Source organism: Symphalangus syndactylus, chromosome 9, assembly GCF_028878055.3.
Source record: "Symphalangus syndactylus isolate Jambi chromosome 9, NHGRI_mSymSyn1-v2.1_pri, whole genome shotgun sequence".
NCBI classification, from domain to species: Eukaryota; Metazoa; Chordata; class Mammalia; order Primates; family Hylobatidae; genus Symphalangus; species Symphalangus syndactylus.
In genome coordinates this window covers 98,796,167-98,823,540 of record NC_072431.2, presented here as the reverse complement: position 1 = coordinate 98,823,540, position 27,374 = coordinate 98,796,167, and the positions used below count along the sequence as shown (strand labels likewise).

General features: G+C 41.1%; 1 protein-coding gene and 1 long non-coding RNA gene across 3 annotated transcripts in view; one reads left to right on the top strand and one right to left on the bottom strand.

Annotated features, from left to right (window-relative positions):
- Positions 1 to 27,374, bottom strand: part of LOC134731444 (uncharacterized) — a 115,120-nt gene that overhangs the window by 40,038 nt on the left and 47,708 nt on the right. Inside the window, exons 1-3 of one of the 2 annotated variants that reach the window (XR_010113721.1) lie at positions 24,166 to 24,191; positions 6,809 to 6,920; positions 2,489 to 2,656 (exon numbers count right to left, since the gene is read on the bottom strand). This is a non-coding gene — a long non-coding RNA (uncharacterized lncRNA). Of the gene's footprint in view, positions 1 to 2,488; positions 2,657 to 6,808; positions 6,921 to 24,165; positions 24,192 to 27,374 lie in introns of those variants that run through there. The other variant, XR_010113720.1, reaches the window with a different exon arrangement.
- Positions 1 to 27,374, top strand: part of ITPRID1 (ITPR interacting domain containing 1) — a 115,005-nt gene that overhangs the window by 86,922 nt on the left and 709 nt on the right. The window contains exons 10-14 of the mRNA XM_063609698.1: positions 13,338 to 13,420; positions 13,843 to 15,147; positions 22,595 to 22,722; positions 23,387 to 23,498; positions 23,966 to 24,287. Coding sequence (XP_063465768.1) covers positions 13,338 to 13,420; positions 13,843 to 15,147; positions 22,595 to 22,722; positions 23,387 to 23,498; positions 23,966 to 24,277 — 1,940 coding nt within the window. The 3' untranslated portion in view covers positions 24,278 to 24,287. The remainder of the gene's footprint in view (positions 1 to 13,337; positions 13,421 to 13,842; positions 15,148 to 22,594; positions 22,723 to 23,386; positions 23,499 to 23,965; positions 24,288 to 27,374) is intronic.

The following is a 27,374-nucleotide window of genomic DNA, read 5'->3' as shown; positions in this document are numbered from 1 at the left end:
GGCTGTGTCTTTCAGTACTCCCTGTTGTCCACGCAGTGCCTGGCACAGAGCAGCCAATCAGTAAATGATGGTTACATGAATAAGTGAGACTATATCAAATAATTTTATCAAAATTTAAAATGGGTTGGAATCAGTAAAAAGTAATATTGGTGATGCAAACAAAAAAGAGTGACATCTTGGAAGACATTCTTTAGAGAATCATCAAAATGCAAGTGAAGACCAGACATGGTGGCTCATGCCTATAATCCCAGCTCTTTGGGAGGTCAAGTGGAGCCCAGGAGTTCAAGACCAGCCTGGGCAACATGGCAATACCCCATCTCTACAAAAATATAAAAAATTAGTCCAATGGGATGGTGCACACCTGTAGTCCCAGATTCTCAGGAGGCTGAGGCAGGAGGATTGCTTGAGCCCAGGAGGTTACGACTACACAGTGAGCTGTGATCATGCCACTGCAATCTAGCCTGAGCAACAGAGCAAGACACTGTCTCAAAAAAAAAAAATTCAGGTAAACAGGTCAGAAATGAAAGTGACTAAACTTGACAGAGATGGAAAGCAGTGTCTCAGTCCTCTGCACATCTTTCTTCCAAGCTTGGGTGGTTTATGTCCCTAAAAACAAAAACTTCCTTTTTATTAAAAAGGAGATTAATTGGAATTAAAATGAAAAGATACAATATTAAGTGAATACTAAGTTAAGTTGTCTGGTTATTGTACTATGAGTATCATTCAGGCAGGAAAGAGCATATCCAAAAGGGTTTAACTGAAGAGAGTTTTAGAAAGGGGCTATTTACTGAAGTGGATGGGATTCAAGGAACCAACAAGAAATGTAGAAGCACCTCAAGGTTAGTAAGAGCAGAAAGTCATTGTCACCCCAGGCCTAAAAAAGCAGAGGGAGCCGGCTACTGGAGCCTGTGAAAGTTGGAGCCTGAGAAGAGAGACCTCTCAAAAGGAGCTCTCACAATAAAGGATGGCAGCCATTTTCAAAAAGTGCCCTGAAGGAGGGAGTGGTCAATAAATAATCCATGTTCTTTCTTCTGCCTTTCAACCTCCTACTCCTACTGGTGCCTTCCATTGATGGAACACAAGAGAAAGCCTGGAGCACAGGCAGGGCAGAGAATGATCAGAATAGAAGGTAACAGGGGCAAGGAAGGACAAATGGAGAATAGCAACAAACAACTGGTCTCCCTGAGAATGCCTTCTGACTCTGATGGAGCCAGGAGTCCCACATCTGGCCCCCAGAATGCAGCTAGGAAGAGAAGCATAAGCGTGATTTTTTTTTTTTTTTTTTTTTTTTTTTGAGACGGAGCCTCACTCTGTCGCTCAGGATGGAGTGCAGTGGCGCGATCTTGGCTCACTGCAAGCTCCGCCTCCCAGGTTCACGCCATTCTTCTGCCTCAGCCTCCCCAGCAGCTGGGACTACAGGCGCCCGCCACCATGCCTGGCTAATTTTTGTATTTTTAGTAGAGACGGGGTTTCACTGTGTTAGCCAGGATGGTCTCGATCTCCTGACCTTGTGATCCACCCGCCTCGGCCTCCCAAAGTGCTGGGATTACAGGCGTGAACCACCGCACCCGGCCTAAGTGTGATTCTCGATGGAAACTTTAGTTCTTCAGCTTGGTAACTACGAAACTTGAGGAACTGGGCTGCCTTGTAAAAGGACTATTTCTTCTTACTGTCTGAACATTTGATGTAATCCCTGCCAATCAACCAGTGGCCTCAACAAGGACAATGTTTGCTCCCAACTAGCTTCACAAAAGGAAAAAAACAAAAACAAAAAACATTTGGACTGGTTATCACTAGAACTGTGGTACTTGAATTAGTAGAAAAATTAAAGTCTCCAAAAAATTGGCATTACAAAATTTGAAACCTATCTATTGTCTCAAGTGGTCATGGGACATTGTTCACTTAGCCCTGGAAACTTCTATGCTTCTATTTCTGTAAAATATGAGTAAGCACTGGATCCAAATTAAAATTTGTCATTGCATTCTTCCAGGACATTGCATGCATATTTGCTATTCAAAATCGGATCTGCCCTCCTTTTTGTCTCAGGAATATCTAATAAGTATCTATGTAGACAAAGAAGGTATGTGTGTTTAAACAATACAATCTTTATAGATTCATATAAATGTTCTGTTTCAGAAATATTTCATTGGATTAAGATTCTAACTTGCTTCATTCCAAGTCCCTGCATGACCAAACCCCTGATTACTCCATGCCAGGAAGCTCCAGGCACAATGGCCTGTTTTCCTTCCCCTGGGCAGAAACACATCTTGTAGGGAGGGGGAATAGGAACAGTTATCATTAGGTTGTGACTTCTGAACATATTATTCTAAAGGATATTTTTCAACAATTTTTAAGATAGTATTTTGATATGACAGTTTTTAAGAAAATGGTATGAAAAGATGCTAGAGGAAGCAGTGTGAATTTTATCTTTCAAAATACAATGGTCAGACCATGGGTCCAATAGAGAATGTTTTCCTTGCTCACTCACCTCTCAGAAAGCATCCTCATATTAGATGCCAGAAGATAGTGGAGGTGCATAGTTGTATTTTAAAGTAGAAATTTTGCAACTCACGAACTGTGTGCCTTTCAAGTTGTCATATGAAGCAACACTTCAGATAAGAAAGGCCTCAGGAAATAGAGCATCCGTATATTCTTCCTGAAAAAGAAATGTCAAAGATGTACACCAGCCTACTGAATTAGGAAGTCTTGCTTAAAAGGACAGGTAAGGCAAAGTCTAAAGATTTGTAAAATATACAAACATAATATAAATATCATAAATATCATGAATATGCTTAAAAGAGAAGAAACACACACACACAAAATTGCTAGATCTAAAATGCTAGATTATATCATAGAAAGCTGAATGACAGAAGAAAATGAAATTGTCAACAAATACTGATTAATTAGGGAGTTAATAGGTACTTGTTTAATTCTTGGTGTTTGAAATATGTTTGAATTTTTGATGTTACTACTAATTAAATTTAAAAACATAGTATTTGTTACATGTGTCCTAAATTACCAGAGGAAAAAGGCAATCAAAGAAAATATAGGCTACTTGGCAAAAAAATAAACATTGAAAATTAATCATATTAGTAATACTACCAAATATTGAGTGCCAGGCACTATGCTAAGTGTTTTACATTATCTCCTTTAATCCTCACTTAAGTCTCTGAGATAACAATTTATGATGCAGTTCAAAATCAGGTCTACTTAAATGTGAAGTTATACTCTGTCTTTATTAATACACTAGTAGGATGACAAATAGATTAAAACTTGTGTCCCAATTCTCATTGATTAGTATTAGCTATTAGTAATGTGGAACTAATAAAGATTCTGAGGCTGAATTTCAGCTCAGCAGAAAAGACTGGATTATGGATTATTAGTGATGCCTACTTTCAGAACAAGAGGGAAGATTTGCATCGAGTATGTCACATATTTACCAATCAGTTATAAAAAGATATAAAATTACAAATAATAAGACTAAATATATAGCTTATGAAAATAGTTATAGATGGAATAAATGAACCTACAAAGAAAAAGACTCAAAAGGTCATTAAGAAATTTTATCCACATTTAAAATAATCAAAGAGATGTTAAAAGCAAAATGAATGGGCAAAATATACCAAAAAGTATGTCAATGAAAACAAAAAGAAAACAGGAATTACAACATTATTAGATAGTGCTGAATTCAAGAAAAAATTACATACAAAAATGTATGAAATAAGGCCAAAGCTAGCATGAGAGGTAGAAACAGTCTTTTTAGAGAATATAGAATGAACATAAATGGTTCAGTTGGTGACATTAGAAAAACAAGTTATTAACTCAAGAAGTAGGTATCCCAAAATATCAATAACTATTGAAGAAATTAAAAGTTTTTAAAGAGTTTCATCTTTTAAGGTATACCATTGTCAGCAGTTTTATGGCTAAGCTCTTTTAACATTATAAGAAAATAATACTACCTAAGCCTTCCAAACTGCTGAAGAGCAGAGAAAAAAATATAAACTTATCAATTGTTTTTTACGGAAGTGGCACAATTATGCTACCAAAATCTGGGGGAAAAAGGCATGTGCTCACAAACACACACGTGCACATGCATACACAGACACACAAATCATAATTTTTGAAAAGAAAAATTCACATTATATGAAAAGAAACAAGATATAAAATGTGTATTAGAATTATTATTTTACAAAACACAGACATATAAGTGTGCACAAACAAAATGCCCTAAATACACAGAAATATTTTAGTCATTTTCTTACATGGTTAGGTTATAATCTTTATTTTTTATTTATGATTTTTTATTTTTCCAAATTTTCTTTACCACCTTGTATCCTATAATACTGAAAAGCAAGAGTATTGAGCCAAAGATAAGTTAATTTTACAGAAGCGGATTTTTCTTTAATGATGAAGGAAGGTTACTCTGACTGAAGAACAAAGGGACTGCTAGACCTGGAGCAATGGAAGGAAGGAAAGAAGGGAGGAAGAGAGGAAGGGAAGAATTCCTAGGCTGTAAGACCTTGAAATCAAAACCTCAGGAGAGTGCTAATGGAAGTTATTAAAATGTTATGTAGAAATCTTCATAGGATAGAGACTCTTCTGCCCGAGACTTTTGGCACAGAAAAAGAATTAACTTGTCTCTGTATTATTTTCAATAACTACTAATATTTTCAGTCTTTCTTCAGTTTTAGGATGAGAGTCAAGATAAATATAAGCTCTGTGATGGCAGGTACCCTTGTTGAGGCTGGCCGACCAGTATCTAGCACAGTATAGGACCCTGAAGGGCCCAGTGACCACGTGTTAGGAATGAAAGTTTCCAGTAGAAGGTTCCACCATGCTCTTTCCCTGTGTCTTATTCTCTTCAGAATATTAACAGTGACTTGTCCTACAGCAAGAATGTTTTTCAATGCCATAGACAACACAAATCAATTTCAGAATGAAGATTAAAATTATCCTTGACAGAGGCAGGGCGTGGTGGCTCACACCTGTAATCCCAGCATTTTGGGTGGCTGAGGCGGGTGGATCATGAGGTCAGGCGATCAAGACCATCCTGGCTAACACAGTGAAACTTCGTCTCTACTAAAAATACAAAAAATTAGCCAGGCGTGGTGGCACGCACCTGTAGTCCCAGCTACTTGGGAGGCTGAAACAGGAGAATCTCTTGAACCCGGGAGGCAGAAGTTACAATGAGCCGAGATTGCACCACTGCACTCCAGCCTGGGCAACAGAGTGAGACTCCTTCTCAAAAAATAAATAAATAAAAATAAAAATTATCCATGACAGGATGGAACCATGGTCCCAAACAAGCTAGATCAAATTTCACAAGGATGTAAACTAAACCATTCACTTAGGTTTCAAAACATTTATTTATGATTTCAAAATAGAGACTGATATCAGTGTAACCCAACACTGGGAACACAACTTCTGACTAAACTAACACAACCTTAGGCTGTGTGTATGGAAGTGAAATCTAGAAGTAGGAAAAGAGCAGTCCTCCTCCTTTCCATGTTGGTCAGACCGTCATCCCTTCTACCGAAGCCCAGCTGAGTGACAGGTTTTACAGCAAGCATTAGGTAAGAGCCTATTCAAAAGCACAAGACACAAACAGCCTGAAAAGCCTGCCCTGTGAGGGCTGATTTAAAGGGTCTGGGGAGATTTTTATTTTCATTTATTTATTTATTTGAGACAGAGTCTCGCTCTGTCGCCAGGCTGGAGTGCTGTGGCGCGATCCTGGCTCACTGCAACCTCCGACTCCCTGGTTCAAGCGATTCTCCTGCCTCAGCCACCCGAGTAACTGGGATTACAGGTGGGGGCCACCATGCCCAGCTAATTTTTGTATTTTTAGTAGAGACGGGGTTTCACCATGTTGGCCAGGCTGGTCTCTATCTCCTGACCTCGTGATCCACCTGCCTCAGCCTCCCAAAGTGCTGGGATTACAGGCGTGAGCCACCGCGACTGGCCAGGTCTGGGATGATTTACTGAGGATTTGCTGAGGAGAAAGGCCTGGAGAGTCCAAGTGAGCTGTCTTTGGGAAAGGAGTTCGACACATTCTGCACTACTCCAAGGAGCAGAGCTATGATCGACAAATGTAAAATGCTAAGGTAGAGGTGGCCAATACAAAGACGAATTTCCTAAAAGGTATGATGCTCTCTGACCAGATAGGAGTCATCGCTTGTCACCAAAAGTGAGTAAGCACTAGCTAAACGACCATCTATAAGGAATGTTCTGGAAGGGAGGTGGCACCATCCTGTCTTCCAACCTGGGGAACATAGAGAGGTTTTGTTTGTTTTACGAAACATTGAAAATTAATTTTGTAAAATGCCTTTGAAGGAACAACTGCTCTCTGGTCCAAACAATTCACACTACCACCCATTGTCCTGAAGCCTAGCTGTTTCACGTATTTATGCCACCCGCCCAGCTCTTAAAGGCATTGGCGTTTGCCTAATCTGTAATGTCCATTCCAACTCTAGGCTAACTTGCTTGGTGACTCAGCTTCACCACAGAGCTGTCACAGAATTTTGTACCATTGGAGGACAGAAGAGATAGGAACTTGACCATAGTTAAAGTAGAATTGATTGATGAAGAGAGTTAACTTCAAACAGTCTGAGGCTGAAACATTTCTCATGCTCTACACAACTTTATCACATTTCACACCCCATCACCTCTTTGCTTTTTCTCCCTCTTCCCATGTAACTTTCAATTTCATAGCTTCTATGAACTCAGACTATTTTAAACATGAATTTTCCACCTAGAATTCAGAAGCTTTTATTACCAGCCCAGCCCAGAAAAGCAGGTTGACTTTTCTTACAAATTTTAGCCATTCCAAAGGTCCTTTGGCAGGGACGGGTCTTCCACTCTGTGGTTGGTGTAATGCTGCCATCTGGTGATTATTCCAACAAAGTGCCTGAGGCGTCTGTCTCCTCCTAGGCAGAAATGTTTCCCAACTGACAAGGCCGTAGAGTACTCCTGTCCCAAGCAGGGTCCCCCTAATTGGGAGGGTAAAATTTATCTCCATAAAGACACTTGTGTGCTGAAAATGGTAATTTCTAATTAATATTAGTATTAACCATGATCATTAATGATATGAAGATTGAGTTATAACAGATAATATTAATAATGATGTCCTGCAGCAAAAATTTACATATAACGTTATGTAGCCTATATATTATTAGAAATATATTATTGGATATTATCCTTATTGCAACCCCATAAGTAACATAGTATTACCATATTCATTACTTTCCCTATGAGGTGACAGGCTCAGAGACAGTAAGAGGCAATCTCCAGATCACACAGCCTCTAAGTAGGAGAGTCAGAATCGGACCCCAGTAGAGCAGGCTTCAAATTTTCTAGATGGTTCAGCATGGAGCCTAACTAGATTTCAATAGCATTCAGTGTACAGAAGTGGACCCCCTTGAGCTATGGGATAGGCAAGATGGGAGAATCAGCAGTCTAAGGAGGCATGAAAAAAATTGTGCAGGGCTTGGTGGTGGTGAAGGATTCCATTTACGCAACTGGTTTGGAACAGGATTCAGCCAGCAGTAGAACGCTTAGGTGATAAGATCTAGCTGGAGGAAAAGGACTGGTAGGTGCCAGGTGGGAAGTCAAGGCCCCACTGGAGCAGAGTAAGGAAGAACTGTGGCTCCTTCGGCATATTGAGTGCCTAGGGAAAATGCCACTGGGAGTAATGAGACGTCTCAAGTTCCCCCAGTCTTGGCTTAGCTAGCTGAAGGAACTGGGTGGGGTTGGCCAGGCGTGCTGGTACCACTTCCATTACTCTTGCCAGATGCTATATTGCCTTCCCCAAAGGCAATGTATTACATATTAGGTGTGATATATTGTATTACATATTAGGTGTGAGGGTGTGGGAGTGATAAATGATGTACATTTGTATTTGTCTGTTTGTTTAATACTCCATCATGGCCATTCTGAGCTAGGTGATTTCTCATCCTTTGTCTCATTTAATTTCTATGACCCTAAGGGAATATTTAGAATTGGAAATCCTACATCTAGATGTGCATAGTCTAGTTGTTCAGAAGGTACTCTATAAGGAGAAAGGATTTTTAGCCTCTTGAAGAAACTAAACCATCAGTAACCTGGCCCACATTTTGCTTGGTGAATCTCTCAAAATGATTGAGATGCATGCATTTCACTTCTAAAACAAACAAGATAAATAAGCCTCTACACCCAAAATAACAATGCCCAATTCCACCATTTGATCTCATCATCAAAGTGAGGTTCTCAATGTCTGATTTTTTACTGCTTGAGTTTCAGACGTTGGTTTGTTTTTTGTGCTTTACACAAGTACAGTTAATGAAAGGCAACAGTTATATCACAAGTATACCTCTTTTGGAGGAAATTACTCTTTCTACCTTTTAGGGACCCTTTGTTTGTAGTTGTTTATTTTCATTTGGACCAGTGTATTAGGCCATTCTCATGCTGCTATGAAGAAATACCTGAGACTGGGTAATTTATAAAGAGGTTTAAATGAGAACACATGGACACAGGAAGGGGAACACTACACATTAGGGCTTGTAAGGGGAGGGTGGGGGTCAGGGGAGAGCAACAGGAAAAATGGCTAATGCATGCCAGGCTTAATACCTAGGTGATGGATCGATAGGTGCAGCAAACCACCATGGCACAAGTGTACCTATGTAACAAACCTGCACATCCTATGCATGTACTCTGGAACTTAAAATAATTTTTTTTTTTTTTAAAAAGAAAAGAGGTTTAATTGACTCATAGTTCTGCATGGCTGGGAAGGCCTCAGGAAACTTACAATCATGGCAGAAGGCACTTTTTCACAGGGCAGCAGGAGAGAGAATGAGAGCTAGCAGGGGAAATGCCAGATGCTTATAAAACCATCAGATCTCATGAGAACTCACTCACTGTCACAGGAACAGCATGGGGGCGGGAAACTGGCCCCATAATTCAATTACCTCCCACCAGGTCCCTCCCATGACATGTGGGGATTATGGGAACTACAATTCAAGATGAGATTTGGGTGGGGACACAGCTATACTATATCAGCCTGACTGGTATCAACCAGCCAGCACATGGACAAATGGGCTCTAACGTATCACTCTGTCCTAGTGTTCTAACATATAATTTCATCCATTCATTGTAAGAGGGGTAATAGCAACCATTGCATATGAAGCTTATATTCAAGAATAGTAACTGCTTGGAGATTGTTTGAAAAGTTGAAATAATAATAATGATGTATGGAGAGTCCTTCACAGTTTGTTGTGCAAATCTTGCATCAAAACATATAGAAAAAGCAAGAGGTTCCAAAGTCTGTCTTGTCCATCTTTCACCAAGGCTCAACCTCTTCTGCTGAATATCTTTGGTTCCCCTAATGCCTATATAGTCTGGGAGTGGGAGTGAAAAGTGGAAGTTAGTCCTGTCTCACGCTCTCCTATTCCATACTTTGTCTACTGCAGAGGCCTCTGGAGTACTAACAGGCTGTGGGCCCAGAAGCACATAAAGGGAGCTTTTAACAGGAAGTTCGTGTGGAAAATTCTTCAGGATGGGCTGCCCACTCAACAGGTTATTAAGCAGAGGGGCTCCCACCAAAGTGTGCAGGGCCATTTGCATAGTACTGAAAAAACATTTAAAATTCTGCATTGAGCTTTTGAAAGGTTACTGCAAGAATCATCATGAATTTTGTACCCACCGTTGATATAAGGAGGAAAACGGGTGGTACTTTTGCTAACCCTAAAGGAAACTGAAAAGTTTTAATATGGATTGAACTAATTATAACAAAAGCAGTGAAGTCTTAAATATTACACTAGTAAATTTCTTATAATAAATATATAGTGAGTATACGCTATTTCCTCTGACAACAGTAAACAGCTGTTCTATTACTCAGGTTAAAGGCTCTGTAAAAGTCGCACATCAGAGTTAAAGGAAAATCTCTTAGGCAGCACCTTTTCTACAAACTATTCGGTTTTATAATAACAGGTGTTTATGTTTGTAGACTCTTCTAAGCCTTTGTTATAAATCCCACATGACATTGTTAATTTTTTTGTTTAAATAGTCAATTACCTTTTTAAAGATGTAGATAATAATAAAATATTCGATGCTTACCCACATGATTTTTTCATTCAATACCCTAAAGATGTTACTCAACTTTCTTCTTACTTGGATTATTTCCAAGGAGAAATCTGCCATCCTTATCTTTGTTAACTCTATATGTAATATTCCTTTTCTCTGGTTGATTTTAAGGGTTTTTATAAAAAGTCATTGATGTTGGGTAATTTTTCTTTCTTTTGGTTTTATTGTTTGTTTGTTTTGAGACGGAGACTTGCTCTCTCACCCAGGCTGGAGTGGAGTGACGCAATCTCAGCTTACTGCAACCTCCACCTCCCAGGTTCAAGTGATTCTCTTGCCTCAGCCTCCCAAGTAGCTGAGATTACAGGCACCCACCACCACACCAGCTAATTTTTGCATTTTTAGTAGAGACAGGATTTTACCATGTTGGCCAGGCTGGTCTTGAACTCCTGACCTCAGGTGATCTGCCTGCCTCGGCCTCCCAAAGTGCTGAGATTACAAGAGTGAGCCACTGCGCCCAGTCAGTAATTTGATTTTCATGTGCCTTGGTGTAGTTTTCTTCTTGTTTCTGGTGCTTGGAGTTTGCTAGACTTTGTGAATCAAACTTTTCTTTGAAACATTTCTTCAAAAGCTCCCCCTCCTCTTTGGGATTTTTCAGCTACCTACACCTGAGGCTACTTGGACTTGTCTCATCGCTTGCTGATGCATTTTCGTTCTAAAAAGTATTTTCTTTTTTTAAATCTGTATGTTTCGTTTGGGATAGCTTCTTATAACCATGTCTTCATGTCACTAATCTTTTCTTCTGCAATCTCTAATGTGCTATATATATATCCAGTGTAAATTTTACTGGAGACATTATTGTTTTCATCTCTAGATGTTCAATTTGGGTTTTTTTTTAATATCTTGCATAGCTCCACTTAACATAATTCATCTTTCCTCTAGCTTCTTGAACATACAGGATATAGTTTTAATAAATGTTTTAATGCTCTTTCTCAATTGATAATTCTAAGATCTGCATTAGTCATAGAGTGGTTTCAATTGATTGTTTTTTCTGCTTGTAATGGATCATATGTTCCTGCTTCTTTGCACACCTATTATTTTTTAATATATGCCAGACATTTGGATTTTACCATAGAGGTGGTAGATAGTACTATATTCCCATAAATATTCTTTTGCTTATGTCTTGGACACAATTAAGTTACTTGGAAACATTTTAATTCTTTTAGGTCTTGCTTTTAAGGCTCATTAGGTGGGACCAGAGCAGTGGTCATTCTAAAGCTAATTATTTCTTACTCCTGAAGCAAGACACTTCTGATTATTCTACTCCTCAATGTCGTGTGAAATAGGAGGTTTTGCATCTGGCTGGTGGGCGCATTCCCTATTCCAGGCTCTGGATGAGTAATGGGCAGTGTTTCCCCTGATCCTTTCTGATGGTTCTCTTCCCAGCTTTTGGTGGTTTCTCACATGCATGAGCTCGTCAGTACTCAGCTGAATACTCAAGAGAGACCCTGTAGAGTTCTCTCTGTGTGCAGCTCCTTCCTATCCTCTATGTGCCCTTTGAACTCTAGCTGGCTCAGTCTTTTTGGACTCCTAGCTCTTTTTCCTCAGCTTCAAGTGTCTGCCAGGCTCAGCCTGAGTTCCCCTTTCTCATGCCAAGACCTGTAAACTCTCTCAAAGCACTAAGCTGGGTAACTATAGGGTTCACATCACTTGTTCCTGTTTCTCAAGGACTGCTGTCTGTAACTGTCTGAGGTCCATTGTCTCGAAAACCATTTTTTTTTTTTTCACATATCTTGTCTAGTTTTTCAGTTGGTTCGGGTAGGAGGAAAAATCTAGTCCCTTATTACTACAGCTTTCCAGAAGCAGAAATCTCATTTAGATCTAGGACTTGCAAATATTTTCTATTTTTTTACCCTTAACTATGTAACAAGAGGCAATGGCTAGGTCAAAGATATGCATTCTCAAAATTTTGCTCAAAGTTTCTCAATCTCTCTAGGATTGAGCTATTTTAAAATGTATGCCCTCTGGTTTTTAGCTTTTAGTTATGTTTGAGGCTGAATTAAAGAATATGGAGTTTATAATGGTCAATTATACAAAATTGAGCCGTTACTTTCTCTTGACTTTGGCCTCAGGCTGAGGTAGCTGGGGTTTGGGCTGGGTCGGCCACCTCTGGGACTGTCTCCACTTGCTGTCTTTGCTCAGACACATGGACCGTTAAGGCGCTCAGGGATTGATGTCTACAGGGAGAAGAATGATGCTGCTCTTGTGAGTGGAACTGTCCTTCAAGGTGAGGCCCAGCAGAGATCTAAGCAGAGGCTGGGATCATTTCCCTCCCTTGAACTCTTCCTCAGTAGTCATTCAAAGGCAAATCCCCTATTTATCACTTAGGTACCAAATACTCAAGGACTGTATCTATGGACAATCAATTGTTTCCTCTTAATTCACTTCCCAGACAAATACCTAATCTCCCAGGACAGACAAGGCTCCTCCCTCTGCTCCTTGTATTCTGAGGAGGCAACCTTGCAACCCCCCTCCTCCTGAAAGACTTCCTATTAGAGCCTATACTATGGTATAACTGAAAGCATTTCTCATTAAAGAAGAGAAAAAAAATTCCATAATTTAATCTTTAGCATGGTGACACTCTGGTAGCCAACTATTTTCCCCACAATATATAACTTAATATTTATGTAAGAATCTACAGATAGATTTAACATTTCATGGATGCTCCTGTTTACAAAGTCATAACCTGCCCACACGTGACTTTGCCCTTTCTCTGCATGTCCCAGCATGCAAGAAAAGAGCAGTGATCTAAAACACGAGCACAAACTTGTCATAGAAATAGTCCAGCTGAAGTTAGCAAAAGGTCCTTATCCAAACTTTAGTAAAAAGAACATGTATATATACACACACACAAATATATAAAATGTGGTCTTTTATTATTTTATTAGTGTGGCATTTAAGGCATATGTGTTTCCTTCTGGATTTTCTTTCCCTTAGTAAAGATTCATCTCACAACCATATTGTTATTTGGTTTTGAGAGACATTAGTTTCTCTTCCTTCGTTTCATGTTTTATTCTTTGTATCAAGAAACCAGTGATGCAATGTTATGTGAACTCTCTGACAATTGAGAAAAAAATGTCCTTGGAATTCCCTCATTTGTTTTTTCTTCCACGCAGTGGGCATTTCTGCAGGATCCACGGTGTGTCAGGCACCTAGAGGGGTTGATCCCACTCCTGCTGGCCACATGTTTTCCCTTTAATAACCTCAAGACCTCTTTCCTTCTGCAGGTGCCAGGGTGGACAGAGCAAATAGCTGCCAGTCTGACAGCAGCGGGTTCCTGGAGGAGCCGCTGGAACCGCTGCCCCTCCAGGTAGGAGGGTTTGGAACAGGGCCCTGTTGCTCATTCCTCACATCCCACTTCAGCCCTATCAACCAGGCTGTCACCCAAACCTCACTCACAGCTAATTCAGAAAGAGGGGTGTTTTAAATCAAGCCACAATTGGAAAGGTTGGGAAGGCACAAGCCACTTGCACCCAAGGGGCAGGGATGATGGAGTCATATTAGACAAGGTGCCAGAAAGTGTGGCCTTCCTTTCCTTTTGATTTTTCTAAGCAAGGAAGCTGAGCCTCCTAGAGAGGAGGACCTTGGTAAACTGGTAAACAGATGCAAAATCTGATGTTGCAACCCTTGTCTCCTGACTCCTAAGGCAATGACAAGAAGAAAATCTCGCCTTAAACCTGTTGCCTCCTCCACTTCCTGACCTGTTTCCCTTTGTCCTGGTTTCCCCTACAGATGCCTTCCTTGCCAAACAGCCAGAGTCCTGCTGAGAATGGAGGTAGAAAGCCAAGAGATCAGAGCCACAGCTTAGTATCATCCCAGGACTGTCAGCTAGAATCAGATGGGCCAGATTCCAAGAGTAGGGCAAGCATGTCTTTTTCAAGCCAAGAAGTGAATGTCTTGGAAGAAAAGGCCTCAGTATCTGTGATGGAGGAAGAGTTTCTGCTTGAGGCCATGGAGGGGCCACCAGAGCTATATATCCCAGACATGGCCTGTGCCAAGACCACCACGAGGGGAGAACACCCAAGGAAAGACAGCCGTCTGCGGCAGCTTCTGCCAATGCCTCATGCTGAATATGAGGTCACCAGACCCACAGCCACTTCCAAATATGATCATCCTCTGGGGTTTATGGTAACCCACGTCACAGAAATGCAGGACAGTTTTCTGAGGCCTGAGGGAGCTGGCAAAGTGCAAAGCCACTACATTGAGTATCAAAGATCACCTGGAAATGATCATGCTCAAGACAAGTTCCTTCATGTTGACTCTGAGGCCCCACGAGAAGAGGAAAGCAGTGGATTCTGTCCTCACACCAACCACAGCTTACTCGTACCAGAAAGCTCATCACAGTGTGTCCCCAAGCACAATGAAATCACACCTTATGCAACTGACCTTGCTCAAACATCTGAAAAGCCCATTCCCCACCTCCGTAAACTGCCTGGAGATCCTGCCCAGGTGAAGTCAAGGTCTGGTACTTTGGGTCAGATACTACCTAGGACGGAAGCTGAGATGGAAAACCTTCCTCTAAATACTGGCAGCTCCAGCTCTATAATGACCCAGATGTCCTCCAGACTGATGTCGGCTGCTCAGAGTGCTGTGTCCTTGGGGACTGGTCCCAGAGGGACATCTTTAGAATGCACTGTGTGTGATCCTGTTACCACAACAGAAACAAGACTGGGGACAGAAGCAAAACAGTTAAATGATGCTTCCATTCAGACTTCTATATGCGAGCTCAGGCCTTGGCATTTCTGTTCAGCTCTAAGCAACAAGGCCTTGACACATGGGCCCCAGCCCCTCACCAAATCCGTCTCTCTAGACTCAGGCTTCCCTAGTATCTGCCCAATGGGCACCTGCCATGCTATACCTGCCCACTGCTGCATCTGCTGTCATTACCACCCTCACTGCCATGGGGAGAGGCAAAGCCCTGGCCCTGAGCCCTCAGTCTGTAGGCACTGCCTGTGCTCACTTACTGGTTACCGGGAAGCCCAGTTCATGATGACTTTGAAAGCCCTTCAGGACACTACAGTGAGGGAGCTATGTTCCGTAAGTGTTCACTCTTGCAAACATGGAAAGGCAGATGCACCCATGATAAACACCTCAGGGATAATGTTCAGACTTCCTTGCTGAATGCAAGATCTCGGGGCAAACCTTTCTATTTTAAATCATGAATAACATTTGTAGAGTGCTTTATTGTTTATGATATAGTATCACACATTTCTTCTCAATACTTCCAATCAATCACCTTTAGAAATAAGCAAAGCAAATTTTATTATTAATCTTCATTTTACAGAAGGGAAAACTAAGGGGTAGAACCATACATTCGTATGTCTAAGGTTATAAGCATTAATACATCTGTAACTCATCTGCAGTTCTAGCTGAGTTCTGTGTCTTAAATTCGTTTAGCTGTATAATCTTGCACAAGCCATTTAATCTTTTTGTAAAATAGGGAGACTATTCATGCACTGACACAGGATTGTTTTAGGATTAAATAAGATGAACCCTGTAAAGCACTCAGCCCGGCATGTGGCACATGGAAAGTTCTAGGTAATGTTAATTGTGTGGATGTGTTACTCTTATATGTGTTACTCTTATAATCAATTTTCGTGACTGTTTTACATTGTTCAGGTCTTGAACTTAGAGCTTCTCACGTCAAATAGAGGGGCTTTTGGTCAACCTTTGCTGAGCCTATTTAAAGGTGGACCCTACTGAGGACTAAATGGCTCCAGCCTTCTCTAGCCCTTGATTAATCAGTAATTGTTTAATGAGCCCTTCCAGTACCTCCTTTTTAGCAAGTTTTCAAGGTAAGAAATGATCTAGGCTTTCAAGGCCAGCCATTGATTAAAAAATTAAGACTATTGCACATAAAACCACTTGTATAGAGAGTTGAAAAGGTAAGGGGGCTGGCACAGAGAACGTAGGTTGCAGCTATTCAGAGCAGGGTGAAGTGGAACCACGATTTACTGAGCGCCTACTGTTTAGTGCCTGCCGAGTTACCTTCCCATTCTCTTAATTCTACAAATATTTAGCGAGTGCCTATGCTGACCATTTTCTGTTATGTCATTTAACCTTCATTTTAATCCATTCCATAAATATTTGTTGGGCTCCTAATATATGCCAGGTCCTTCCTCCTTTATAGACAAGGAAACTAGAACTGAGCGAGTTTAAATAATTATCTCAATGCCTCCTAATGACTAAGTGGGAAGTCCAAATTCAAATTCAATTTGGGTAACAGTAAATTGCTTGACATTACAGTCTAAGCAAAGAAGTGTCCGACTTTAAAATATCTAAATCTATGTAAGTGTAGAATTAACATTAGAAAGTGATTATTTGAAAGATAAAGCAAATTACTACTTAGCCTTTCAACGTATAGAAATCATGTTACATAAATGTGATGTAAAGAGAGTGATTACAGGAAAGTTTAAATAATTTATCAGATCATTTTTTAATTGCAAGACTCCCAGGCATTTGGAATATTTTTATATGAACCTAATATTAGTGAGAGTTGAACAGGTAAGAGAAAGCTTCATTTAGGCATAGTGATCAGTTCTAGGTATATTCTCCAAAAGTTCAGTGGAAGAAAAGAACAAAACCTAATGTATGCTGGGTCCTTCTTGAGTATCAAAAGACCTTGGTTCAAATCCTGGATGACAGTAGGGCTGTCATCACCATAACCATCACCATAACCATCACCACCACCACCCACCACCACCATCATCATTATTATCATCATTATTTACATCATTTGTTGAGGGGATTTTAAATGCCCTAAGTAAATGGTTTTTCAACTGGGGATAATTTCCCACCCCTGAACTCCCAGATGACATTTTGCGATGTTTGGAGACATTTTTAGTTGTCACAACGGGAGGTGAGTGGTTGCTACTGGCAACAAGTGGGTAGAGGCCAGGAATGCTGCAAAACATCCTAAAATACACAGAACAGCCACCACAACAATGAATTCTTTGGCCCAAAATGTCAATAGTGTCAAGGCTGTAAAACTCAGCTCTAAGAGAATAAACATTTACTCAATCACATAGTTTGTAAGGGAAAAATGTTAGGGATGAAAGATAGCTGGAGAAGGTGACATTTTGAGAGGCCGTATGGGGGAAAAATATTAAATCCTAGAATTAGGTACTCCAGTTTTCACAAGGAAAGGCTGGTTGTTGGTCTAACATAGGAATGCACATCCCGAAAAAAGGTTATTTTTCTAATTTACATTTAAGACAAGCATTACAAAGATTTTAAGTCATATTTAGTTTTATATTTTGTTAAAAATAACAAAATTGTTTTCAAAACTCCAGAAGAAATGGTTTTTCAAGACCTGTTTAATCCATCAGGCAAACCACGGCATCCAGAGAGCATGACTGGTCAGTAGCACAGACCAGTAAGACCATTAGTGTAAAAGGTTTGAGAGTCTGTGAGGTATTGGGGGTGTCCTGATGAATTTGCAGGAGCGTGGTTCTGGGGATTGAAAGTGCGAGTGGGCCTCTAGCACCTGGGAGCAGATTCACAGGTAGAAGGATTGCAGCTTCTCAGAGGAAGGTAGGCTGGAAAGAGTAAGAGGTGGCCCTGGGGAAAAAGGCACAGGAATCCAGAACCATATTCCTCATGGTGAGGACATTATTCAGAATAGGAGCAGAAGATTAAACCTGGGCCAGCTCCAGGGTGACCAAGTGTGGACCCGAGCTCTTCTTATTCCTCCTGCCTAGTGTCAAAAGAGGGCTTTGGGCATGAGTAGCCCCAGCTGTGTGGAAAGATTTGGCAGCTGGAAATAGATGTTCCTCCTGATTTGACACTTCGGCATATCAACACTTCTGTAGAAAACAGGGAGGTTTTGTGGCCCATTATGCTCAGTAACTATCCTCAGACGTGGGTAGATTTTAAACAAGTAGGAGTTTGAATGGGTGTGAGGGCCACCATCTGAAAGCTTCTAATGCCTTGTCTCCTATTGCCTTCACCTTCTTTCCTCTTAGAATTTGCAATTATACAAAAAAGGTACTTTTATATCCAGTTGATTTGGCATCATACACCTGCTGAAATGGATGCTATATAAGGTTTTAGCAGATGACAATGAACTTCCCTTTATTTACATCCAAAGAAATAGAAAAAAATACACTCAAAGGAAACAATTCAAACATACATGCATATACGTGTGCATATTTATACTCCTATGCAGGCATACATATGTGCACAGGCACATGTGCTGGAAAGCAAGTGGAAATAAGAGATTGCATTCCTCCATCAGAGGAGACCACTTAAAGACATTTAAAGCACAAAGAGAACAAGTTAGTGCATGCAGCAACATCTACTGTGAGTGAGCCTGGGTTTGTAGGGCCTGAAAAATGTTCTGAAGAAAATTGGCTTTAAATTAGATGCCAAGTGCTAGACAGGGCTAGAAAAATTATTTATGAAAATATTAACAGGACATAGCTCTTGGACCAAGTGAAGACTGTAAGCAGAGATGGACATCTCTTAGAAGACAATGGAAAGCTGGGCATGGTGGCTCACTCCTGGAATCCCAACACTCTGGGAGGCCAAGATGGGTGGATCACCTGAGGTTAGGACTTCGAAAACAGCCTGGCCAACATGGCAAAACCCCGTCTCCATTAAAAATACACACACACAAACACACAAATTAGCTGGGTGTGGTGGTGTATGCCTATAATCCCAGCTACTTGGAAGGCTGAGGCAAAAGAATCACTTGAACCCGAGAGGTGGAGGCGGCAGTGAGGCGAGATCATGCCACTGCACTCCAGCCTGGGCAACAGAGAGAGCCTCCTTCTCAAAGAAAAAAAAAAAAAGAAGAAAGAAGAAAGAAGAAAGAAGAAAGAAGAAAGAAGAAAGAAGAAAGAAGAAGAAGAAGAAGAAGAAGAAGAAGAAGGGAAAAGAAGAAGAAGAAAAGAAGAAGAGGAAGAGGAAGAAAGAAGGAAGAAAGAAGGAAGAAGAAGAAGAAGAAGAAGAAGAAGAAGAAGAAGAAGAAGAAGAAGAAGAAGAAGAAGAAGAAGAAGAAGAAGAAGAAGAAGAAGAAGGGAAAAGAAGAAGAAGAAAAGAAGAAGAAGAAGAAGAAGAGGAGGAGGAGGAGGAGAAAAGAAGAAGAAGGAGAAGAAGAAGAAGAAGGAGAAGAAGAAGAAGACGACAACGGGAGTTCTGAGCAGATGTTGAAACTAAGAGCAATTTTAAGTAAAGGACTTGAAGACTCAAAAACATCCTTATCTTACCCCCCTAATATAGCAATATATAACACTGCAGAGAAACATTTGACTAATTGATAAATGCCATTTTTGTGGCCTTTTTGGGTTGTCTAGGGTAATGATTTGTTGATATAATTAAATTTTCACATATAAGTGAGTTCTTTGCAATAATTTGTTAATTCAAAAAAAATGGTTTGTTGGTATAACTAAATTGTTATATATAGGTAAATTCTTCAGGATAATTTGTTAACTTTAAAAAGTGTTAATTCAAAAAAAATTCCAGAAAAGAAGATGAGCTCTATCAGAAATAAGATTTCTGAATATTAGAAGTGCTTCCATATTGTTTATGATTTAGTTTTAAAGAAAATAAAAGTATACAAATAAGAAAAAGTAATAGCATATTCAAAGTGAAAATTCATTGTCTTTTGGTGATGGTGCTCTTACCATTGAAGTTAAAGTTTGTTTCAATGGGTTTGGGTCAGTAGAGCAGAACTTGCATTTGGTATTTGGGTTACAATCAAGCCTTTATATTGTAAGAAAAAGAAGAAATGTTCAAAACATTCTATTTTTGAGGGGTTTTATTTATTTTTTTCTTACCTACAGTTTTCTTTATTATGAAATCATTTCTATACTTATTCTAGGGCTAAAATGTTTTTTTCCATGTTTCCAAATGACCAGAAGATGGCAGCGTTTCAGAATCTTCCACATCCCTCCGTTCTCAGAGAGCAAACACTCCATCAGTTATTCCCAAACCCAAGCACCCCAGTCTTATACCTTTCAATCACAAAAGGCTACCCCAAAGTAACTAGATGAGCATAAAATTCAATGTTTATGATGTTCAGCCTATTTGAGCACTACACTTCCATGATCCTGGTGTCACTGTCTCCAGAAGTGGATTTGAACCAGTTGGGAAGTCTTGGTTACCTGATAGGAAGCTACTAGAACCACTCAAACAGCTCGCTGCTAAGGGACAAGCAACTTATCCTTGTGTTCAGCTATACTGTGGTCCCTGCTATGACTCAGATATTAGAAGAAAAGAAATGAACCAAGAGACGGGTTTGAAATCTTACTACCGTTTTTTGACCACAGACAAGTTAACTAGCCATTCTATGTCAGAACACGTATCTATAACAGATGTCCTTTGTGGTCTACAAGATCTTTTCTGGTCTTACGAGCCATAATCTAGCATTCCTGCCAATATCAGTATCACTTCAGAGATTCCCTAACTGGTTCAAATTCACTCATATTGATGCAAGAGTAATCGGAGAGCTTTACTATGCAAAATACGTTATTCAGTATAAAAATGAGAGGATAGAATCAAAACCAAACTCCAAAACCAAAATATGGAGAGTTTTCAGTATAAAAACATTACTCTTAGGAAAGTATTTCCATTATGACAATTCCAGTAAAAATAGCCGTCAGGCTGCCAGGATGTTGGCCATGTGGTTTAGAGAGGAAGGGTAAGAAATCTCAGACTTCCTAGAAACAGGGCTAGAGGAGTCCACCTAGCTGTAAGGTTGGTCTCCATGGAAGGAAGAAGAAGAGAAGGCTAAAAAGAGCCAGCCTGCAAAATCAGTTTCCTTTAAAGAACATCACAGAAGCCCCACAGCATGCTCTGTGTTCCCATCTCACTGGCCATTGTCTCTACAAGGAATGCTGGGAAATGTAATTTTTTAGCTAGACACATGGCTGCCTCTAAAGTATTCTTGTTAGCAAGAATAAAGGAGAGAAAGATTGTGAGTAGTCAACTAGCAGCCTCTGCTACGCTGATTTTGGGAAGGGGTCCAAGCCTGTGGGTCTGAAAGAGATGGCTTTAGAGCCCAACAAGCATTAATATTACTCAAAGTCAAATGGTTAGTGGCCCTGGAGTTCTGGGTCATGGATTTCAAAGCATGATCCAACCCAGGATACAAAACAAAGGGGATAGTGGGTAAGAACTCAGCAAGTCATCAGAGTGCTGGCAAAGGGACTGGGCTTGGAGATGCCAAAGGTAAATAGCTTTAGTTAAAGCCGTGAAAACAGATTGTGTTCAACAACTATTGACAGTAGGAGAAAGAGCTCAGCTCCACTCCAATTTGTGCAGAGGTGATTTGGGCATTCTAAAGAGAGAATAAGGGAGGGTGGAGAGTAGGGGCTCAGTAGAGTCAGAAAAGTGAAAAATCACAAAGAATTGGTCCATGTCAATGCCATTAGACCAGCTGTGTTTGTGAGCCAGCAGTAACTGAAGTTAGGATTCTGCCCTCCCAGAGACTGGGGACAGAGGCCCAAACCTTCCAGATGATTACATTTCAAAGCAATGGCTCTCAGGTTCTTGAGAGAGACACTTCTGAGTTGTAAGAAATACATGTTTACAATTATAATCAACATTTAATAAATACTCTCAGAAAGGGCCTATGTCAGGTGTTGGAGAAAGCAAACAGTAAATTTTCCTGGCAGGCTTCAGATATCTCAGGCAGGCTTTTTAATGGGGGATGGGGAGGTTAAGGTCATCCCAGGGACACAGCCTTGTGCTGCTGGGAGGCAGACTGGAGGGTGGTCAAGTCTGTTAGTGGAGAGTTCCAAAGTTCTCAGGGGCTGCAGGAATATATTTAAATTAGAAAACCAAGGCAAAGGCACAGCCTGAGAGAGAAAGTAAGATTTAAAGGATGACTACATCAGGAGCAATGGGAAGGATTAAAAGCGTAGACAAAGTTCAATTCTAGATTCCAACTCCTGGAGATGACAGGATGCCTAACCTTTGCCTGCCTTCCTCAGGGTGGGCTTGTTAGGTGGATAAAGCTGATCCTGCAGATTCCAACCTCCAGGACTGTGACTAAGCAGGACTAAGACTAATAAAGATTATTCTAAGCAGATTTTCTTTAATCAAACACATACCAGCTGAACAGATGTGTTCAATGTTATTGATACTCAGAGTGAGGCAAGTACCCAGCACCAAAGTTAAACAAGATTAAACAGACTCAACTTCTCACAAACCCTTACTCTGGCCTTTCCCCTCCTTTCTACCTACATCCTTGCATCCCTGTGTCACCTAGGCCTCCAGACTGCCTTCCAGCCTCTGGGACATAATGATTGTCACCCAAAGGCCACCCAACAACAGCTGCCCTTCTGTCGCAGATGAGCACGGTCACTAGTTGTTTTGTGAACCCAAATATTGGGCTCTTCCTATTCCCTTCCCCTTATATTACTAGTAGGGCCTATTTGAGAAAAAAGTGAGCCCAAATGGGAAGACAGGCTCCACCATGGTGAGCTCTTGCAGAGGATCAGAAAGGACTTTCTTCTCAGTTCTTTCTCATTGTTCTCAGTGCACAGTCCATGAGATGGAAGCCATGAAGATGATATGCCAGAGTTTCCGGGAGTATTTAGAGGAAATTGAACAGCACCTTATGGGACAGCAGGCCCTCTTTTCCAGGGACATGTCAGAGGAGGAAAGGTAATTACCTAAGGGAGCCATAAAAGTAAGTACCAGCCCACACACCTGGAGCAACGAAGCTAATCAGGGCAGGACAGATGAGCACCCTGGAGCAGAGCTAATGAGAAACCGGCCAGCTTTTCTTTTGCTTTCTTGGTCTTGTTCTTGCTTTCTCAGTGGGAGTCTATGAGAGCCATTTGCTAGATAGCAACACTTATTCTTGGAGGAGGTCAAAAGGCAGGCAGTCAGGGGCATTGCCAGCAGGATATCTTTAATCAATGGGATGGGGCTCGTGCAAATGCAAATGTGAGGAGTTACGAGAGTTTCGAAAATCTGCATTGGGGCTAGGGATGGAAATCTAGTTTAACTGTAAAGGGAGGGGCATACGGGTTCTTCTTGGGAAAATAGAAGTGTTTTAAAACTGAATAGTAGTGATGATTACACAATTTGGTAAATTTATTAAAAATTATTAAATTGTGCTCTTAAAATAGGGGAACTATATTATACTGCAATAAAGTTTTTTTTTTTTTTAAAGAAGACAACCTTAGTAATGTCTGCAACTGACACAAAGGTGACATTCTCTTTTAAGAAATTGCAAAGGAAGAACCTGTATTATGAGGAGACAATGGAAATTGCACCTGGGAAGGATTGTTACATTTGGTTGTTTTCTATTATTTACTTGCAGGGAGGAGGCCAAGCAACTGCAAACGTTACGTGAGGCCCTGAGGCAGCAGGTGGCAGAGTTGGAATTTCAGCTAGGAGACCGGGCTCAGCAAATCCGAGAAGGGATTTTACTGGTATGGGTGATGGGGTGTGGAGTTTGACTATATCCGGCCTACCACAGGAAAGGTGCATTAAATGAGAAACCCGATTGTGCAATCATTTCAGAATCTAGGTTTACATGCCAACACCTTCATTTTAAGTATACAGAGAAGTACTTTAGTTTGCTCAAGGGTACACAGCAAGCTGATGGTGATTCTGCATCAGAATTCAGTTCACCTGTCATACCAATCTTCCCCCTGCCCTGTACATCGTAGAGAAGTCCTATTAGCCCATTTTCCAAATAAGAATAAGAATCACAGGCACAGTGAAGCTCATCTTCGGAGCCAATATAAGCTAAGTCACTATCAGAATCTGCTGCTGGCTCAAAGAGCCCATTCTAGAGAATTGACCACCTCATAATGCCTAGCTCACAAGTTTGAGTAAGCTGTTTGCTGCCAATGTGATGTGCTGTTTACTCTTTTTCCTCTTGTTTTCCTTTTAGCAGCTGGAGGTTCTCACAGCAGAGTCACCTGAACACTATTCAAATCTGCATCAATATAACTGGATAGAAGAAAGCAATGGCCAGACTTCATGTTCTAAAATCCACCCAGGCATGGCCCCAAGGACTGTCTTTCCTCCCAGTGATGGCCAGCAGGCTCCCTGTTCAGGTGGGACCCAGTTGGCTGCCTTCACTCCACCCACCTTGGAGAACAGCACCAGGATGTCTCCTTCATCATCAGCTTGGGCAAAATTAGGTCCAACCCCTTTGTCAAATTGTCCTGTTGGAGAAAAGGATACAGATGTCTTCCTCTAGATCAGAGCAGGTTTGTTCACCTTCATACAAAATGTAAAGGCCCAGAACAGATGTAACAAGGAAATTTCAATTTTCCCCGAGGAGAAGGGTCTGCCAACCCATTGTCAGCTATATCTCTCATATTCTACCCTATGGTTAAACCCAAGAGGAGTTTAGAATACTCTAATACTCATTCAATATAGAATAACTGAGCACCTAGTATGTGCCTGGCACAGAGTATGCAACAGTGACTAAATAGTATACAGTCTCTGCCCTGCTGGAACTTACAGTGTAGTGGGGGAGATAGAATTGCAAACAAAGTATCTGAGACAGACTTCAGTCCATACAGAAGTTTATTTTGCCAAGGTTAAGGATACACACTCAGAAGACAGGTCTGTGCCTTTCTCCAAAGATGATTTTGAGGCCTTCAGCATTTAGCGGGGAAAGGGTAGCTAAAGGGGAAAGAGGAAGACATTTTTTTTTTTTTTTTTTTATTGTTTCAGTCCTTCCATTTTATTTAACACCTAAAGACTTAATTTTAATCTTACAGAAATTATTTTTTCAAAATGGAACTACTATTATTGTTTTTCTGATTATAAAAGCAATATACAGATAAGCATAAACTATCATTTTTAAAAGGTGTGGGTACATAAGAGGCAAACAGTCACATTCTTTTGAGTCTGATCAGCTTTTCTCTATGCGAGAGGGGGTAGAGGAACAGCCACTTATGCACTCATCTAGCTCAGTGGATCTGCACTTTTACAGAAAGTAAAATAAACATAGGGCAGAGGAAGCAATCAGATATGCATTTGTCTCGGGGGAGCAGAGGGATGGCTTTGAGTTCTGTTCTTTGTCCTGTACCTATTAAGAGAAGCTATCAATGTACTTTGTCAGGATAAAATTCAACAGGACTGTTTTAGACTAAGGATTTTAGGGCCCACAAGGAATTTCCCAGTGGGCAAATTGTGAGGGAGGTATGTAGCTTTTAAAAAAATCTTTTTAGCTATCTCGTTTAGAAATAAAATGGGAGGCAGATTGCCTGATGCAGCTCCCAACTTGACTTTTCCCTTTTACTTCATAATTTTGGGTCCTGAGGTTTATTTTCCTTTCACAGAATATAAACATGTACATACATTTATTATTAAAAACTCTGAAGGAAATAACAGGTTTTATGAAAGAGAACACAGAAGGGAGTCCAATTTAGATTAATGTTCAGACAGCCCTGGTTGAGGAAGTAACAACAGAAGAGGGAAGGAGGATCCAGGCTCAGAGGTACCAGACTGTCCAAAAGCCTCCAGTCAGGCAGCCAGTGGGAGTACTGATGAAGGACCTACTGTGTGCAGACTACTGTTCTAGTGCTGGAGACAGCCGTAAATAAGACAGATGGACTTTCTACTCAGAAAGAGTTGGATGAAGAGTAAGACCAAAAAAAAAACCAACAAGCAAATAATTACGATCCTGAAAAGAGCCTCAGAAGACAGTGTGATAATGTTGCAAAGGGAAATGTGGAGTGAAACTGTACTGCATTCATCAGGGTGCTTGTGGAAGGCCTTGCTAAAGGGGAGGCTATTTGGGTAAGACCTGAAAGGTGAGGAAGTGGAAGCCAAGTGCAATTTTGCAAAAGAACATTCAAAGCAGAAGGAATGGAAAGTTAACAGGCCCCCAGATGTAGAGATAGCCAGTGCTGCTGTGTGCGGTGGGGCATGGAGATGGAGGGAGGGGAAGGCTGAGAGGGGGTCGGCCAGACTAGAGGCCATGACCAAGTCTTTGCATCTGAATCCTTTTTCCAAGGGTAATGGAAAGCCACTGTAGGTTTTAAGCAGGGTTGTCATATAATCTGATTTACGTTTTGAAGTCATGCTGGCTGCTTTATGGAGAAAGCACCCCTGGGGGTCTACAGTGAGGCAGAGTACCCAGCTAGGAGGCTGTTGCTGTCATCCCCAAGGTGAGAAGGAAATGTCCTCAAGTTGCTTCTGTCCAGCCTTGGAGGCTTGGGAGGCTCCCACCCCAGTGGAAATGCAGGGAATGGCACACAAAGGCCAGAGGTGCTGGGTCTCTAAGGAATGGAGAATAGATGCAGAATGGAATAGGAAAAACTGCTTGGAAATTAATGCCATGAGGGAAGCTTATAATCTGTATGAAAAGATGGCCAAAGGAGAGGTCACTTCTTAGCAAGTAACCTCGGAAACTAATTCTCTTGAAACCACCCAGTACTCAAAACCATCTCACATCCTGCTTGCACTCTTCCCCTTCCTTGCTTTTTGGAAAGCCTTTGACTCAGCAGGGCCTTCCTACCCTGGGGACCACCACACTATTTTTCCCATGGACTTACATTCTCAGAGTGTGGACATCCCCTTTCTGTCCTGAATTCTCTTCTCTTTCTCTATTCCTCAGTCCTCAGTATACACACACACTCTCCAAGCGTCTATGACCCTGATTACCAGCTCTCTCCAGTATCCCAGCCCAGCATTTTTTACTGTCCACAAGACATTTTGACCTGGAAGACTTGGCTGTATGTCTCACTCTTGGCTAAAGCTGACCTGGTCATTGCCCCAACTCAGTTCATCTTCCTGATCCTCTCCATCAGTGGCACAGCCTTTCTCCTTGCTGCAGGCTCAGTGCCACAGTGTGCATGGTCTCCTGCCCCCTCAGTCAGTCAATGACCACACCAATGCTGAGTCTACTGCCACAAAATACCGCCCAGAAGTTTCCTCAGAACCAGTTACCTGGTGACAGTGCAACACAGGTGCTTCCTAACTGCCTCCAGCCACCTTCTCTCCAAACTGCACTGGCTTCTGCCAGTTTGGGCTCCCTCAGCCACCATGTGGGTCATATTTCCTGGACCTACAGTGAATACCCAGAAAGTACTTTTAGAATATCCCAGAGAATGAGAGAGAAATCACAGGATCATACTTCCCCAGAGCAGCCTTCCACCAGAAATAAAAGTCCAGGCCCTGGAGTTACTATGCGCCTCTCCTTGCCTCCGACTGCCTCATTTCTTTTTGCCACATCCCCGTCTTGGCTCCTATATCATGGTTCAGCTCCCAGCTAAATTGACTCCTGATGCATTGCATTCGTGCCTCCAAATCATTTCCCTTGCTAAACTCCTAAGTTTTTG